The sequence below is a fragment of the Onychostruthus taczanowskii genome, unplaced genomic scaffold, assembly GCF_017590055.1.
Source record: "Onychostruthus taczanowskii isolate IOZ18803 unplaced genomic scaffold, ASM1759005v1 scaffold73, whole genome shotgun sequence".
In the NCBI taxonomy this organism is placed as follows: domain Eukaryota; kingdom Metazoa; phylum Chordata; class Aves; order Passeriformes; family Passeridae; genus Onychostruthus; species Onychostruthus taczanowskii.
In genome coordinates, this window is record NW_024505118.1 from 3278469 (window position 1) to 3297208 (window position 18740).

An 18740-nucleotide genomic window follows, 5' to 3' on the forward strand; every position below is an offset into this window, starting at 1 on the left:
GGCCCTGGCTCCTGCCTGTGGGGCTGCGATCCATGGAGTTGGCACAGCTTGGCATGGTGGGATGTGGCATGGTAGAGGGTGGCACAGTGTGTAATGGGACGTCATGGTACAGGATGATGTGGCTTGGCATGACACAGTGTGACCTGGCCTGGCATGACACGGCACAATATGGCACGGCAGTGTGATGGCGCAGCACGGTGTGGCACGCTGTGACCCAGCCCAGCAGGGCAGGGCACGCCTGTTCCCTGGGACACCTGAGGAGCACACGGCTGAGGCACAGCTGTGCTCAGAGGTCACACCCCGCACACGTACGTTACAGCTTCGTGCTTCCATGCACACACCTGCAGACCTCACTGCACACCTGTGTGCACCTGTGGAACTGAGTCTGACCTTAGGAGGCTCCAGCAGAGCCTGGTGACACTCCCAAACCCTCCAGGGATGGGGTCCTGCTCCAGCCCCTGGCATTAAGCCAGGAAAAAGGCTATTGGGATAGGAAGAGGGTTCACCTCCTGGTATCCCTGATAACCCTGGAGGACATGAACCAGCAGCAGAACCAAACCCTCCTGGGGACATCAGGGTAGGGGGTAACAGTGGGATGGGGATCCTATCTGCATCCCAAGGGACAGTGACTTGGGGCTTATTAATCCTGGGTAGGTTGGATTTCCATATGTATTTCATGTTCTACTCTTGGAAACCCTGTCTGGGGTGGCCCCAGTGGTGACCATGTCTCCTATTTCACCACAAACAGCTCCCTGAAGGAGCCCCCATGGGACATGGGGGAAAACCTGGACAGCTCAGCTCCGCTTGCGATATTAAATATTTCCTGAAAGAAGGTCATGAGAAAAAGATTCAGCAAGGGATTTGCACCAGGATGTCGCCTGGCTGGGCTGGGGAGATGTGACAGTGGGTCCCAGCTCCCAGTGATATTCCCCACTCTTGGTGATATTCCTGGCTCCTGGTGATGAGCAGGAGACCCAGGAGTGCCCTGGGATGAGGGTGGTGATCTCAACAGCTGCTCCTTCTGGGGACACAAAGGGTTGGGTGCGCATAGCATGTTTATTGCCACAAAGAAATGGGAACAATACAGAGCAAGTGCCCGGTGGCTTTTATACTCTCACTCAGTTCCCATTCCTCACCTTGCCAGCCCAGCTGACCCAGCAAGCCCCTTCCCACGGGAATGACAAATTCACCCCAGCTCCCGCATGGTCCGCAATTTGCTTCCTCCTTCCTTAAAAAACTCCAACACCCTGTGAAACCCCAGGACCATCCACTGCCCCACCCCTGAATGGCACCAGGGCACTTTGTCACACACAGCCGCACCCCTAAGAGCCCTTCACGCCCATCCCAGGGCAGCTCCTGCCCGTGTCTGTGTCCGTGCCTGTGTCCGTGCCCAGCAGTGCCAGGGCTGTGGCTCTGCCCTCTGACACCGCTCTCTCAAACTCTTGGGGTGTTTTATTGTCACTGTGAGCGCCCAGCGCTGCCTACAAGAAGTAAGTGATGTTTTTGGGGTTCAGCGGTGCCTGGATCTCCAGTTTTCGGGCCTTGCGGTCCTTCTCTACAATCTCCAGCCGCAGGGTCGGCACCTTGGATTTTTCTGTGCTGGAGGAAGACCCCTCTGTGGTTTTCAGCAGCTGCTTGTTGGAGTCCTCCACGATGATCCTGAGGGTGCAGCCCTGTGGCAGCAGGTCCTGCTCGTAGGCAGCTGCCAGCTGGTTCACCACACGGCGTTCCACCTGCGGGACAAACCAGATTCTGTCAGGAAAACCCTGTGGAAAGTCTCCCATGGAGATGGCTAGCTCCTTCCCACCTTCAGCTAGTGCAAAATCATGCAACCTTTTCTTCATTCCACTTATTGCCTGTCTCTGGAATGTGGGTGTGCCACTTCCTCCACAAGACCACAGACATCTCCCCAGAGATGAAGACAGTCAGACCCACACAGTCATGAAATCACGGAAGCGTTTGGGTTGAAAAGGACTTTTTAAAGTTTGTTAACATTTCACACCCCCCTGCCTTGGGCAGGAACACCTTCCACTAGACCGGGTTGCTCCAAGCCATGTCCAACCTGGCATTGAACATTCCCAGGGATGGGACAGCCACAGATTCTCTGGGCAATCTGTATCAGAGCCTCACCACCCTCACAGGGAAGAATTTCTTTCCAATATCCCAGCTAACCCTGCCCTCGTGCAGTTCGAAGCCATTTCCCGTTAATTTATTATTCCTTTGTCCAAAGTCTGTCTCCAGCTGTCTTGGAGCCCTTTCAGGTACTGGAAGGGTCTCTAAAGTCTCCCCAGAGCCTTCTCTTGTTCAGTATGAACACCCCCAGCTCTCCCAGCCTGTCTCCAGAGCAGAGGGCCTACAGCCCTCAGAGCATCTCCATGACATCCTCTGGATTTGCTCCAGTGACTCCATCTCTCTTTTGATGCCTTTCCAATTCTGGCTCTCCCTGGGCAGTGGGGCTGGAGGTGACAACACGAACTTCACCCCAACTCCCCTCTTGTCTTCACCTCGTGTTTGATGGAGCGGGCACCATAGTGAAGGTTGTAGCCATCAGCCAACACGTCCATGACCTCCCTGTCCCACAGCAGTGTGATGTTGTGCCTTGCCTTGGCCTGCCAGGGGGGAGGGGAGGAAAAGGAAGAAGAATTATGGATGTTCCCCAGCAAGCCTGGCATCCTTCTTGAGCAGCGAGGATGCTGCACTGGGGTGCTGAGAAGGGCTGAGCACCACCAGACCAGTTCTTCCACAACAAAGGAACCCCAAAATCCCATTTAGCCCTCAGAGAGCTCAGATGTGCAAAGACCAATCAGACAAATGACATCTATGAAGGCGGCCTGGAGCTCATCCCTGCTGCAGTCCAAGAGGAACCACCTCTGCTGTCCCCAGAGGTCCCAACTCTCCCCAGCACCCCAAGTTCAACAGCTTGTATGATGATGGTTAAGATACACATCATTGTGTGTCTTTACCCCAGGGCACATGCTCCAGAAGTGATTTCTTCCAGAATTATTCTGAGAAGTCTCCTCTAAAGCCACTGATGTTTTTTTACCTTTTTGGCCCAATAATTAAGCTCCTTGTTGACCAGCTGGATGAGCTCCGAGTGGCAAAAAGGGAGAAAATAAACAATTTCATTGATCCTCCCCAAGAATTCATCCCGTCTGAAGTGAGCCTGCAAGAAGAAGGGAGGAGGTCAGCAGGGTGACCCTGATGGGAGCAGCAGTGAGAATGACATTGCCGAAGGAGCTCCACCTCCCATAGCCTCCCAACAGCCATCCAACCCCCACGCCATGGAGCTGGACAGCATCCTGAGGTGCTTCAGAAACATCTTAAAGAAACTCAAGGTCACGGGGATGTCACTGCAGTCAGGTTTTCCTGACCTTGGGAGAACAGAGAACCCCCAAACCACACTGCAGCACTTCCTGTCCTGAGTCCCCTTTACACCATGTACCATGGCTCCACTCCAAGAGTAAAGAAATTGTGATTTATTTCTGCTGGGCTCTGACTTCTTCAACATTTTTAGTGGGGTTACATCCTTTCTCTCATAGCTGGAAGGAGTCTGGGACCAAAGCTCAGGACACCTGAAATTTGAGCCATGAAAACATTGTCCATACCTTCAAGATGGGGCGAATAACCTTTTCCTTGAACTGCTTGGAAATTGTGATCTTGTCAGTCATCTGGACATCCTCTGGAAGAGAGATGGTGGGGGTGTCAGTAGGGACAGTGGGACAGTGGCTTCATCTCTGTCTGGATGAGCTGGAGCTGAGGGCAAGGAAGGGTCTGGGGGGTACTGCAGGACAGACCTGGGATTTCCACATGTGCCAGCAGTTTGCTTTGGCAGTGTGGTGTCCCTGCACTTGGACAGCAGTTCTGGATCCTGTGGTGCTCCAGGGGAACATCCTATGCTAATGTGGCTCCCTTAAATGGCCAAAGAGCCCTGGCTCTGCCTCTGCCCCCTGCTCTGTGCCCACAGGAGTTGCTCCCAGAGGTTTTGGGAAGCTGAAGTGCCCAGTTGGGCTCCAGAGCAGCCAATGACCTGACACACAGAGCACACTGGCCCTCTGGGGCTGTGAGAACTGAAAGAGCCTACGGTCTCCCCAGCAGCCACCAAAGTCATGCTCAGGGTGCCTGCGGCACTGGTCAGGCTGCAGTCTACTTCCCTCTGCTGACTGCAGATGGAGCCAGGGTCTGGCTGCTCTCAAATCCAGGCTCCCAGCCACTCTGGATGCTTGGCTGCAGCATCACCCTTCTTCCTCCCTGTGTTGTCTTCCTTTTTGTCTTCATCATCCCAGTTCTTCCCACAGCTTCACCCATTCCACACTCATTCACCTCCATGTGCTGTTTGACACCAGGGTGCTCACAGGGAGATAGATTCCTGTGCTCTGGATTGGATCCTGGCAGGCAGGGCAGGGCAGGGGACACAGACCCATGCTGGGTGCTGGGACCCTTTGCAGCCTTGATGAAGATTGCTGCCCCTCACCAGCAGTGGCAGAAGGGGTTCTCAGGCTCCACTTGATAGGCACTTTAGGCTGGAAAAGCCCTCTGAGTCCAAGTGTTCCCTCAGCACTGCCAAGCCCACAACTAAACCGTGTTCCCACATTCCGCATCCACATATCTTTTAAATCCCTCCAGGGGTGGGAACTCCACCACTGCTCAGGGCAGCCTGTGCCATGGCCGGACAACACTTTTGGGGAGTAAATTTTCCCAATATCCAACCTAAATCTCTCCTGGCATAAATTGAGACTGTTTCCTCTTGCCTGTCACTTGTTACCTGGAAGAACACACTGAATGCCCACTTGTCTACATCCTCTGTTCAGGCAGTTGTAGGGAGTGAGGAGGTTCCCCCTAATGCCCAAAGTGGTGCAGGGTGCTCTGGGATCACCTGATCCAGTTCCAGCCTCTCTTCTCGGTCAAGGAGAGACCGCAGTAAATCCCAGTGTTTTGCCAGAGGAGAGCTGGAAACGTAGAGGACCCAGCACTGCTACCAGCATTCCCACTTCCCACATGTCCTATCTGCTGCTGCCACTGGTAAATGCAGAGCCCACTGGGGAATCTGCTCCTTCCCTTTATCTTCCCATTCATCTGCCTGCCAGGCACTTTAGTGACTTTCTGCCATGGCATCTCCACACTGAGAACTCAGAAAATGGGCAGAAGCTCCTTGAAATCCAATTGAGGGTGGCTGCTGTGCCCAAATGCCCTCCCCAGCTCCTCTCCTGCTGCAGCTGTACTGTCCCAGAAATTAAAATTCAATGCTCTCCTCACTGAGCAGGGAAACGTTTGGCATTTTCAAATGTTATTCTGGAAGGTTCAGTTGACGATGTGTTTTGTCCTTTACCCAGCCTGACTGAAGTTTAAAGATTCTGAATTAAGCCAGTGTAGACAGTCACTTCTCCAAAGTAAAAGGAAGAGACTGGGAGAAAGAAGCTGTTGAATAGATTGGATTTATTTTCAAAATCCAACTTTTTTTCCTGCTCCTGTGGAGCTGATGCAGGAATATGGTGTATCTTAGATGGCACAGGCTGCTGGATACCTTGAGAAAGGTGTGGCATCCAGACAATTAAGATCATAAAAGGATCTTAAAAACCCCAAAGTAAGCTTTTTTAAAACTGATGAGAAAAGAAGGGATGCAGTCACTGTCCATGGTTTCCTGATTATCCACAGGCACAGCAGCACCTGATGGAAACAGGCTTTTCCTCTGCTCTGTGTGACAAACACTGCCTAAAAAGGACAGTCCTTGGTGTCCATTACCATCCATCTGTATATCCTCAGAATTACCAGCAAAGGCACTGGACATTGCACATCAAGTTGTTCATTTTCAATTTCAGACACTGCCCTTGCTCGCCTCACTCCCCTTTTGTTACCTAAATCACATTTTGGGAAGTTTTTCTGCAGGAGCCTGATATGTGAGGCCAGGGCTCCCATTCCACAGGGAAGTAAAATTCACTAAGTTCAGATCTTTTGGGAAAGACTGAGAGGAAACAAAACTTTTCCTCTTTCATATAAGCACTTGAACCAGCCACAGTCTTTTGCAGGAGGCATTTGGAAGGGTCCCAAAAGAAAGAGAAGGGTGAGTTGATAAAGAGAATCAAGGAATCACACAAGAGTTTGGGTTGAGAGGGACCTTAAAGACCATCCAGATTCCATCCACCTGCTCTGAAATCCTCATTATTTGACATTCCTTCCGAGGAAGATTGCATCTTTAAGGCTCTGTCCAATCTCTCAGCCTTTGTCATCCTGTGCTCACTTCCCTAGAAGTGTTTCAGGCCAGGCTGGATGGGGCTTGGAGCAACCTGGTCTAGTGAAAGGTGTCCCAGCCCATGGCAGGGGGTTGGAATTGGGATGGTCTTTAAAGTCCCCTCCAACCCAAACCCTTCCGGGATTTCTTGACTTCCTGTCAGAGGAGCTTTCCCAAGTCATGTGGACCACTTGGGACCAGTGGAGAGGGGACTGAAGGATCTGGGTGTGCCCCCTGCCACGGGATGGCCGAGCTGGTGTCAAAGGTGTATTAGGAAGGAGGGAGGTTCTTTAGGGATTTGAAGATTGAAACTCCAGTACCTAAGTTTTCTGCAATCCTCTTCTTGCTCATCTCCATGGCCTCTTGCCGGAGCTGCAGTGCATGCTGTGCAATCTCATCACTGGCCACGTTGGAGGTCATGATGAAGATGGCATCCTTGCAGTCAATGGTCTTCCCCTTTCCATCTGTCAGCCTGCCCTGCAACAACAGCAAGATGACACCAGCCGTGTCAGCAGGTGCTGGAAGACATAGCCAAAACACGAGGAAAAAGAACATGGGTCCCTTTTTTCCCCAGTGTGCATTTAATTTTGAAGGGATATCCAAGGACTGAGGTGGAAGAAAGAAAGGATGAGGTTGGAGAAGTCCTTGTCTCCAACTTCTCCTGCACATGGTCCCAACCTGCCCTGTCCAAGACAGAATTGATGGAAGTGCTGGGAGATGCCTTGCCAGGAGGAGGGTTGGGCCAGTCCATGCTCTTGTTCAGCCTGGAGAGAAGGAGGCACTTCTTGCTCTCCACAGCTCCCTGACAGAAGTTAGATCTGCGATGGAGGTCTTGGCCCTCCCAGGTAACAAGGGACAGGACAAGAACCAACAGCCTTAAATTGCACCAGGGATCATATAGGTTGGGTATCAGGAAATATTTCTTCCCTGAAAGTGTTGTCCAGCCTTGGCACAGTCTACCCAGCGCAGTGTTGGAGTCCCCATCCCTGGAGGCATTTAAAAGCCACCTGGATGTGGCATTTAGGTTTAGTGGTGGGTGTGGCAGTGTTGAGGGAAGGGTTAGACTTGATGGTCTCAGAGGGCTTTTCCAACCTCAATGATTCCATGACTGTGTGGCTGCCCACATGTGACTCCCCAGCCTCTGACCCTCTGCCTACCTCCCTGTGATGGTTTTAGGTCTGACACAAGCCCCAGGCTCAGGTCAGCACTAATGCTAATGCTATCCCTAACCCTGACCCTAACCTGCCTGTGGCTGTGGTTTGGGCTTGGCAGAGCCCACAAAGAACCACGTTATGGCTGTAGCAGTGACCTGAGTAGCAGAGTTCCTTATCCCTGTGGGATTGATCACCTGGCAAACCAGGGCTGCCCAGCACCACCACTGCTGAAGTGACATCAATCCTCAGCCCCTCAAACCAATCCTGGAACCTTTCCAAAGCAGCAGTACTCTTGATTAATAATATAAAAAAGAGAGGGAAATAAGGAAAAAAGCAGCATCTCCCCAGGCTGTTTCTTTCCTCAATCCATCTCCAACAGCAGAGATCCAGCACAATGACACAAATCCTTGTTGGGTGCTTGAGATTAACATTTGGGTTATTGCCCTGTCAAGTGCCTGGTACAGGAATTGATTTCACATTGAACTGCTACTGTGATGATCTATGCAAGAAAAATGGTGTTATTAATCCTTAAAACAAAAAAACCCTTCAAAATTTTCCAGCATGTTGCTCTGGAGTTTGGTGGCCTGTGAGGACAGACTGGGACCTTCAAAGTCAACCATAGAGCTGGAGAGTGACTTTGGATAAGGGCCTGGAGTGACAGGACAAGGGGGAATGGCTTTACACTGCAAAAGGGAAGGGTTAGGTGGGATATTGGGAAGAAATTCTTCCCTGTGAAGGTGGCAAGGCCCTGGCACAGGTTGCCCAGAGAAGCTGTGGCTGCCCCATCCCTGCAAGTGCTCGAGACCAAGTTGGAAATGGCTTAGAGCAACCTGATCTAGTGGAAGGTGTCTCTGCCCATGGCAGGAGGGGTGGACTACCTGTGCTTTTAAGGTACCTTCCAACCCAAACTCCTCCATCTGTCATCCCTCTCACCCCTCACTGTCACCTTCTGCATGTCCCTTGTGTTGATTCCAACCTCTAATGTGGATTTACCTCATCAAACAGCTGCAGCATGATGGTGAGCACATCAGGGTGGGCTTTGTCCACCTCGTCAAAGAGTACCACAGCATTTGGACACTGCCTCAGCTTTTTGGTGAGCTGTCCACCCTCTTCATGGCCCACATAGCCGGGTGGTGAGCCGATGAATTTTGCCACCTGGGAGGAAGGAACAGGAAAGGTGAAGGCTGATCCATGGACAATGGGAAAGAAGCCCTTCTGGTAGCTTGTCAGGCCGCCACTGCTCTTTGCTGCTGACAAAACAAATTCTATGTTCTTTGTGACACCTATCGCACCCCAGGTATCCCAAAATCAGATTAATAAGCAACAATTAAGCAAAATAAGGATTAAGCAATTCCCTGCCCAGAGCTTAAACCAGCAGAATCCAAGGAGCAGTCATGGCCAGGTGGGAAGGCACCAGCCCTGATTTGCTATGCAGGGTCTGAGCAACCTGTCTGAGATGTCCAAGACCTGTTTTCATCCCTTTTAGCCTTTTAAGAGCAAGAATTCAAAGGATTATAAGTGGCAGGTGGTTCTGGTGCAGAATCAAAGCCACAAGTAGGCTTTGTGGGAGGAGGCCACAATTAAAATACTTTTCCTATGTCATCACTTCTTGACACAGTGTTTTTTAAAAACATTTAGAAATTTATATAGAATAGTATTTCTGACAATAGGAAAGTTTTGGCAAAATGACAATTTTTGACACATAGCTTGGTGCATCTTACATCTACCCATGTCTGAGTGTCATCCAAAGTCACAGCCTGTTATCACAGATCATGGAATGGTTTGGGTTGGAAGGGACCATGTGGTGCCAGCCCTGCTGCCATACATAGGGACACATTCCACTCCACCAGGTTGCTTCAAGCCCCATTCAATCTGGCCTTGAACACTTCCAAGGATGGGGCAGCCAAAGCTTCACTAGGCAACCTGTCCCAGTGTTTTACCACTCTCATTGCTAGGACCTTGCTACTTTTTGGGGAGACAGAGCCCTCCAAAGGGAGGGCTCAGGTCCAGGGTGAGGACCTGAGCCCTGGACCTTGGCAAGGATCGCAGAAAACCTGGCGCCTTGGACTTCCCATGGCACCAGAATTGGGCAGAAGTTGTGATGGGAGAGGTGGACTTGGCACCACTGTCCTGTATTCCACTGGATTCTCCCCCTTTCCTACATGGCAGGTAGGCTGAGGCAAAGATCTCATACTGGACTTAGCAATGTTTTGGGGATAAGGGGTTTGGGTAAGCTGTGCATGCCTGGGCAATGTTAGGTGATGAACAGCATGGGGCTGCAGGTTTCAAGATGATCCTCTGGATTTCACCATCTCTTCTCAGCTGCTCTCTCCCCAAGGGCTGACCCCACCCTAAGGGAATTCACAGCACTGGACACATATTGTTGAAGTTTTCCTTGCTCCTTTGTCTTTGCTTCTAATTTGCCTCAATGTCTTGGCTCCAGGCAGGACAGGGTTAATTTTTGCAGCAGCCAGGAGAAGCAAGGCTTGGACCTGGAGGATATTCTATCTTACCTCAATGCCAGGAGTGGAGGGAAAGCAGTCTTCTGGGGAGAATGGGTTCCTTCTGGTCAAATAAGAGCAGCAGAAGGACGGGGAATACCGTGAAGTAGCTGGTTCTGAGCTGGAGGGCGTGGCTGGGGGAGTGTGGCTGTCGCTGGTTTGGGTCAGTGAGCATTTTGCATGTGAATCGCTCTCTCTCTCTCTTTTACATACTTTTGATTTTAATATTGTTGCTTGTTTGTTTTCTTATGTCATTTCTGTGTCCAGTAAATTGTTATCTCAACCCATGGCCTTTACCTTTTGAGCCTCCAGTTCTCCTCTCCAGTCCACTGCTGTGGGGAGGGACAAGGGGAGGCAGGGAGTGAGTGAGAGGCTCCTGGTTTGGAGTGTCTCAGTGGGAGCACTAAATTGGGGAGTACCATACCTAAATCACAACACTCAATTTGCTTTCTGGCAAGTTACTTGCAATGTAATGCACAACTTGAAGCAAGTCCTGTTGTTCTGATGTGCTCCCACCCTGACACACCAAAATGCCCATTTTTTCTGGATTAAATTTGAAGCTGCTCCCTTCAGAGCCCATTTACTCACCTCATGCCTCTCCTGGAACTCCGACATGTCCAGTCTGATGAAACCCTGCAAGAGACTTAGGATGAGATTTGATCAATCTGCTCGCTGCCAGAGCTGAAGCAGTACTGACAGGGCTGAAATTTTCTAAATAAAATAGGTATTTTTGTGGTTCAGCTTTTTAGAAAGCAATCGCAAGAAGAATGCAACACCCCTCCACAAAAATCCAGCAAAAATCATAAAGCTGAGGTGAACTACACTTGTGGGTGACCACCTAAAACAGAGAATAATGTTAGAGAGTTTACAGCTTCTACCCAAGCATTCATTTTGCTTCTGAAAAGCTGATGATTCACTGCAGGTACTGAATGTTGTGATCATGGAACTGTAATCCACATCCTAGATGAGAAAGGAAAAGAGAGGGAGAGGGAAGGGGAGGGAATAGGAATATTTCAGTTGGAAAGGACCTACAGTGATCCTCTCATGCAGCTGACCAAGGAGAAGCTGAGCCTCAACTTCCCAGCATCATCCTGGACACAGTCAACTACACAACCACTGTCCATGGTGGAGAAGGAGACATGTCTGGGAATACCTGGACATGTGTACATGGCACACTCATGGACACTATCACATAGGGGTCCCAGAATTAGAGAACAGAATCACTGAACCATTTGGGTTGGAAAAGCCCTCTGAGACAACAGAGCCAAACTGCTCCCTCAGCAGTGCCAAGCCCACCACCAACCCATGTCCCCAGGTGCCACATTCACACACCTACATGTTAAATCTCTTCAGGAATGGGGACTCCACCACTGCCCCGGTCAGCCTTTTCCAGAGCTAAGCAGAAAAAAGATTTCCCTCATATCTAACCTAAACCTCCCTTGTTGCAACTTGAGGCAGTTTCCTCTAGTCCTGTCATTTGTTATCTGGGAAAATAATGGAATCAAAGAATGGTTTGGGTTGGAATGGACCTTTAGGACAATTCCATTCCAACCCCCCTGCCATGAGTAGAGACACGTTCCACTAGACCAAGTGGCTCCAAGCCTCATTCAACCTGGTTTTGAACACTTTCAGGGATGGGACAGCCCCAGGTTCACTGGGCAAAATATTCCCACGCAAAAATTTCCCTGAAAATTATTAAAATATCTACAAACTGCCCAGGGCAGAGCAAGATGGAAAAAATTGACTCTTGCAAATGAGAGGGGGACAGTTCCAGGTTTTTCTTTCTTAATCCATCAGTTCCTGTGAATTGCTGGCCCTCATTAGAGCCCGTGGGGTGTATGACCCCCCCCTTATCCCTCATTAGGGGACCACCGGCTGAGCTGGTTCATTCCTAATAAATCCCAGATTCCTGCTGCTATCAAATTAACACAACACTCAAGAGTTTTAACTGATTTCCCCATTGGATGTCTGGCCAGGGAGCAGTTCCATGTGTGGGATCAGGGATGAAGGTGCTCTAGATCCAGGATTTCTGGCTTCTGGAAGGCATTTATAGAGGCATGAGGAAAAAGAACCAGAACAGCTGTCTTTATAGCATTGGTTCCAGCTTGGTCTTTCTACACGTGTTGCTGCATTGAGTGTCCATTCACTGCTGGAGGATGTGGGGAAGAGGGATTAATGTATGCACAGCTCTGCTTGCCTTTCCTTCTTTTCCATGGCTCCATCTAGGAGAGAGCTAAGTACCTCTTACAGGTAGGCAGAGGCTTAAATGTAAAACATGGAAGAGAATGTAATGTAACAGAATGGAATGGAAGAAAATGGAATAGAACAAAATTCCATTGGAATGGAATGGAATGGAATGGAATGGAATGGAAGATTGGGATTGAATAGAATGGTATGGAATGGAACAGAATAGATTAGAATGGAAGACGGGTATGGAACAGAATGGATTTGACTGGAATAGAATAGAGTATTGGAACGGAATAGAACAGAACAGAGTAGAATACATTGCAACTGAATGGACTGAAGTAATTGGAATAGAATTGACAGAATGGAATAGAATAGATTGGAATAGATTGGAAAGAAACAGAATAGAAAGAATGGAACAGATTAGAAAGGAATGGAATGGAATGGAATGGAATGGAATGGAATGGAGCAGGACAGAACAAGATGGATAGGATAGGATAGGATAGGATAGGATAGGATAGGATAGGGTAAAGTAGAATAGAGTAGAATAGAACGGAATGGAATGGAAACCCCAGACACCACTGAAGTGTTCTGCAAAGCCACCACCTCCATGAAATAATTCCAACCCATCTTCTCTAAAATCTAACCACTGGGTAACAAACTAAATAATTCAAACTGCTTCTGGATAGCAAACACTTCAGCACTTAAAATTTTGAGCAGGAAATCAATGTTACATCGCTACAGTCCATACTGGCAGAATATGACAAGTGGTGGAGCTGGGGACATGGAAAACAGATTTCTGAAATTTTATCCTTCTAACAGTTTACAGTGATATTAGTAATAGAGGAAAAAAGAATATGTTCACAACACAGGATGTCAAAATTAGAGCAAAATTCAACAGGAAGCATGAATGTTACATCCATTTAAATTTTTTCAATTCAAATATTCTGGTATAGACAGGAGCATATGTATTCTATATATAGACAGGAGCAGAGATGTCCTGGGTTGATCCCAGAGTGTGGGCAGCAGGGTGAATTTTGCCCCTCTGCTCTGCTCAGGTGAGACCCCACCTGCAGAGTTGCCTCCAGCTCTGGGGTCCAACATCAAAGGGATGTGGAGTTGTTGGAGTAAGTCCAGAGGAGGCCATGGAGATGCTCCAAGAGCTGGAGACCCTCTGCTCTGGAGACAGGCTGGGAGAGCTGGGGGGGTTCAGCCTGGAGAAGAGATGGCTCCCAGAAGACCTAAGAGATCCTTCCAGGGCCTAAAGGGGTGGCAAGAAAAGGGCATGGAATGACAGGACAAGGGGGAACAGCTTGATACTGACAGAGGGCAGGGTAAGATTGAAGAAATTCTTCCCTGTGAGGGTGGTGAGTCCCTGGCACATATTGCCCAGAGAAGCTGTGTCTGCCCCATCCCTGGAAGTGTTAAAGGCCAATTTGGATGTGGCTTGGAGCAACCTGGTCTAGTGGAATGTACCCCTGCATTTGACAGGAGGGGTGGAACTGGATGGGCTTAAAATGCCCTTCCAACCCAGACCTGTCTGTGACTCCATGACCTTGACAGTTCCCTCTCAGTGCAGAAGAAGCCCTTTCTCAGGGCAGCAGAGCCACACACTGAACCCCCTGATGACCCTCCCTGCATCCCTTTTACTGCCAATAAAAGCTGGGATGAGCCATTACCTTTTTAATGTCCTTATGGATATACTTGGCCGTTTGCTTGGCCAGCTCCGTTTTACCTGTTTTGGAGAGAGAAAAAAAACAACTTGCATTAAACCAGATCTGTCCATCTTCTGTCTGTTCAACAGCTCTGCTAACACCAGGGCTGGAACTTCCTGCCACCAACACATGTATTTTCCTTGGGAAGTGGGTATTGCTGTTTTATCTCCAGGATCACATTCACTGGGGTTGCCAGCCTGGGCAGGATGAACAGATGCATTAGAATTGTGGCATCTCTGCATTGGCTCCTTCAGCTTTAATTGACTCTCACATGATGGGAACAAAGCTCTTGATTTTTTCCACAAAAAGATGTTGATAGATCAGATTTTTGCTATATTTAGCCTCAATATTTCAAGTTCCTTGTGCAATGCCTTGTAATCTCCAAATAAAGAATTTCAAGGAAATAGGGTGTTTTTTCTTTGCTTTACGTAAGATGACAGTAAAAAAAATCTGGGTTTAAGAACAATCAGTAATGGAGCAAATCCACCATGGAAGGCATTTATAGAGGCCTGAGGCATTTATTGAGGGTGACCACATGCACCAGCTCATGCCAGGCCATGTCCTGTTCTCCCAGCCCATCCATCTGGGGAAAAACTTCATTGAAGAGGCAGTTTTATTGAAGTGTGGATGCCAGAAAACTTCTCTTCCCTGCTGCTACACTGCTGGCTTTGTCAGGTTGATCAGGGGAAGGACTGGGCCAGTTTTGGCTCCTGGGGTGACCAGCAAAGCTGAGGTAAAGCCAGTCACCCCTCTGGAGGATGGATGCTCAGGGGGTTCACACTTGTCCCTTGCACACATGTCAGCAGCGCACTGCACATGCATCCTTGTAGGATCCTTGTAGGATTTACTTGAATACTGAAAAATAAATGAGCAGGGATGGAAATAACTATTCTGAAGGAAAAAAAACCCATGTGTTTTTAAAAGTAAATCAGGTTAAAAAGTACATTCTTACTGGAGTATTGTACATCTACCCACAACTGTATTGCAGGTACACCAGATCTGGTGGGTCAGATCAGTAAATCAGCAAATCAAAAAAAAGGGCTACAAATATGGGAATTCATGGGGTGTGCTCTGCTCCACCTGATAAATCTCTGCTAAAATTTTGCATTTTATTTCAGTTTCAGCTTTGCTGAGTTTGGATGATGCTGGATCAGAGCTCCTGATGTGTTAGGATGCAAGAAAATATGCTTCTTGTAAAAAAGAAAGAGAGAAAGAGAAGAGAAGAGAAGAGTAGAGAAGAGAAGAGAGAAGAAAAAAGAAATGAAAAGAAAAAAAGGAAAGAAAAGAAAAGGAAAGGAAAGAAAAGGAAAGAAAAGGAAAGAAAAAGAAAGAAAAGGAAAGAAAAGAGCCCCCATGGAAGTCCATGGGAGTGGAAGAGCCAACAATTTACACCCCTGAGTCTTTAGATATGCTTTAGCAGGGCAATGAAGTATCAAAAGTATTTTATTCTGGTTTTATACAGCTTTATAGCAACTTATTTGGAGTTAATGCTTGGCCTGGTACTGTTCTGCAGCAGGAGCATAATCTCACCTGTGCCCCTTTAACCCCTCCAGCACTGGAGCATCAGAACCTTCTTGAGCCCTTTGGGAGGCAGTGGAGGCGGGAGAAGCCCTGAGGTTGTTCCAAATGTCACAGATCAGTTACTTTGAAGCTGTTATGTCGGGTTTTTTTTCCACAACTAAAAGTCATTTGGACCATTTCATGAACTGATCAGCTGTCATGTGGCATTTGATTGGGCTGGAGGAAAAATCTTATTGGTGTCAATAAAATCCTGTCATTCCAAAGCAATCTGTGCCCACAGGAGCAAATGAGCAGAGATTCAGTTTGCAGGCAGCAAATTTATACTATTATCCCACCATTCCCATTGGAATAGAGGGGTTTTTACCAGAAAGTTGCTAAAGTAATACTTTTACCCTGAAAACTGCCCCTTTTTGTACCTGGAGGGGGGGTTGTCCTCTGGGATAACTCAGCATGAGTTTGGATGTGACTGTGTGTGCTGGTGTCCAGCTGTGGTCACCCTGCTGGATGATGGGTGACCCGCTGAAAGATTACAGTGGGTTTAACTGGCATTTTATTCAGACCCTGCAGCCCTGCAACAGCTTCCACCCCCTCTCCTCAGGACTCTCCATCCCCCTCACCACAACCCAAATGTTACCTATTCCAGAGGATCCCAAGAAAAGAAACACCAGCGGGTGCTCCTCATCATACCAGCCATTTTCTTTCCTCCGAATAGCTGCATTTGAAGACAATGAAAACAAAAAAGAGGGGGGGAAGCATATAAATCAATGCCACAAAGCAAGTGTAATTATCACTAAGTATACACTATGTTTTACTGCTCTCTACCCACTCACAGTCCTCCCTGCCATTAGCGCTCTCTAATTTGATTAGCTAGCCAAGGCCCCAGAGACACCTAATAAGGTTAGCATGGATTTGGAAAGCTGCCCAGAGCAGATTTCGGATAAAGTTTTCCAGGATGTGCACTCAGCGTTGCCAGGGAGATGGCGGAGGGGGGGACAAGGATGGATGGATGGACAGAGGGATGGAGAGGCACTCTGCCTCGCCAGCTCCCCAGTGCAACCTTTCTGTGAGGAAAAAACATCAGTTTTGAAGAGGTTTATAGGTTATTTCTGGCATGGAATGGGAAGAAAGAGGTGGCTGAAGGTCACAAACACTCTGAATTGGTGCAAGGATTGGGAAAAGTGTGGTGATTATCTCAGTGCCTCCCTGGATAGCGGCATCCAAGTGCATCCTGGGTGAGATACCAGTGGAAAATTTTACAAAAGGCAAGAGTCCTGATTCCTTCCCAAACTCCCAGTCCGACCAGCACAGCTCTTTCTCAGGACAGACATGGATCTGCTGTGCAGAGTGGGTGATAGCTCCTATCCCCATGGGTGCCCACGGCTCCCCAAGGTACTCTTTAGCTGCCCAGAGCAGCCTCAGGCTCTGTGAGTGTGCTCACCAAACCAGTAACATCATTGCACTGGGCTTATTTGAAGGAGGAGGAACTGCTTTTGAGGCCAAAAGATCAAATCTCATCCTCTGCTGGCTGGATCTGGTCTCTGGAACACAGAAGTGGTTTCCCTGGATCAGACCAGTTCAATGTGAGAGATTAACTGACATCCCAGCCTTTCTGCTTTATCCACAGTATTTCAATCCAGCCTGTAAATCTTGTGAGGTGTTTTGTAAAAGAGAACATGCACTGTACAGTCTCAGGACCCCTCAGACCCAGCAAGGTCTCATGACTGGCACATGGCACCCCCAGATCCAGCCAAACCCAAAATGTGGCACATTAGGAAGCAGGGCATGAAAATGGCAAGATGCCCAAGAATTGTAACTGACAAGGAATTTGAAGGTAGCAGGGGAAAACAGCAGCACTGGAGGTGGGTTGAGCAGAAGGAAAACACTGGGAGAGCTGTGGCTTAAAGCTTTTGGAATGCTGCTGCACACAGGCATGGCAAAGCTCGGCCTCTGCTGCCTTTCAGTGGTGTCCACAGCAAAAACAGGAATAAAGCCAAGAAAGAATAAACCCACTTCTCTTTGTGACTGTCACCCTCAACACAGCTCCCTCATCTTCTTCTGGCCACTGTCCTGGCTCTCAGCCTCTGTCCTTGAGCCTCACTCCTGTGTCTTCCTTGAATGAGGCACTGGCTGGCTCTGTGGGGAGCTGTGGGTTTGTTTTCTTTCCTGAGCTGGCAGAAGAGCACAAGAGTGGCTTTTAAAATTATAGGATTCTTAAATTCAGTTTCAAAGTCAATCCATAAAACCCTTTTCTTGATGGAGTATGGTAAATAGCAGACACCTTAAAAAAGGCATCCTAGGCTCTTGGCATGCCAAGAGCTCTTCCTGCATGGGAGAACAAACTGACATGGGAAATAAATAGTGCCATTTTGCACATAAAAAAAATTTGCATATAAAAATATTTAAACAGTATTTCTATTTTGCAAATAATAAGAAATGGAATGTCACAGCCTACAGCCTGACATGGAAATGCTGCCTCTGCCAGCAGGGACACACTGAGAAGATGTTAAACAGCAGCAGCTTAAGTGAGATATTCCAGCAGCTGGAGTTTATAGATGCATGGAGGGGTCTCATGGGAATTTGGAGCTGCAAGACCTGCATGAAACTGAGCTCCTCAGAGTCCATGCTTGTATTCCAGGAGACTCAGGTAGCAGGGAAGCCAGCAGATCCGGTGAGGATTAGGAAAACAAGAGCAAAACCTCACTACAAGAACAAATCAATGAGCTGAGGTTAATGACAAGGGGTGTGAGGAGTGACCTGACCACAGTCATTAAGTATTTCCCCGAGAAGGCACTGAACTTGCTCAGCTACAGAGAAAATTAAGGTGCTCCAGGGGCTGAAGCGAGAGGATCAAACTACAAATAAAGCAGAACAGTTTTAATAACAAAGGTGATTAACCACTGCAGCCACTTAGGAAGAGAGTGGGACTGAATTCCTAATCCCTGTAAAGTCTGCAGGGAAAGTCAGAAGGGCTTCCCAAAAGGCAGTGGTAGCTCAGGATGAAGATGAAGGTTTACATCGCTGTCCAAATGTCAAAAAAATCCCCAGTTTAACCTTAAATCCAAGGCATGTAGAATCATGTAATTGTAGAAGGCTGTGGGTTGGAAGGGACCTTAAAAACCATCAGTTCCAACCCCTTCAGAAATGGGACCGAGTGCTGGGATTGTGCATTTAGTGGGAGCTGAACCCCAGTGCCACAAGAAGTTGCCATTCCATGCCTGGACACAGGCATTACCTGTCCCGCTGGCTGTGCTAATGAGTCCTGACTCCTGCCAAGGCTTAATTAGCTTGGGCACAAGGCCAGATGCAGCACTGGCTGGTGCCTGGGTCCATCTCACCCTGCCTGGGCATATCAGCACGACAGACCAGCTTGGCTGCAGTCAGCAATCTGGGTCTGCTCAAAATCCTGGGCAGACTGTTGGAATCCCATCCTGTCCTTCAG

At 48.5% G+C, this 18740-nt stretch overlaps 1 protein-coding gene across 1 annotated transcript in view; it reads right to left on the reverse strand.

The window, feature by feature from the left end:
• Window positions 1–1436: 1436 nt before the first annotated feature.
• Window positions 1437–18740, reverse strand: part of CLPB (caseinolytic mitochondrial matrix peptidase chaperone subunit B) — a 72963-nt gene continuing 55659 nt past the window's right edge. The window contains exons 8-16 of the mRNA XM_041422443.1: window positions 15936–16013; window positions 13745–13800; window positions 10470–10514; window positions 8374–8535; window positions 6547–6703; window positions 3606–3679; window positions 3044–3163; window positions 2505–2609; window positions 1437–1733 (exon numbers count right to left, since the gene is read on the reverse strand). Of these exons, the coding sequence (XP_041278377.1) occupies window positions 1482–1733; window positions 2505–2609; window positions 3044–3163; window positions 3606–3679; window positions 6547–6703; window positions 8374–8535; window positions 10470–10514; window positions 13745–13800; window positions 15936–16013 (1049 nt within the window). The 3' untranslated portion in view covers window positions 1437–1481. The remainder of the gene's footprint in view (window positions 1734–2504; window positions 2610–3043; window positions 3164–3605; window positions 3680–6546; window positions 6704–8373; window positions 8536–10469; window positions 10515–13744; window positions 13801–15935; window positions 16014–18740) is intronic.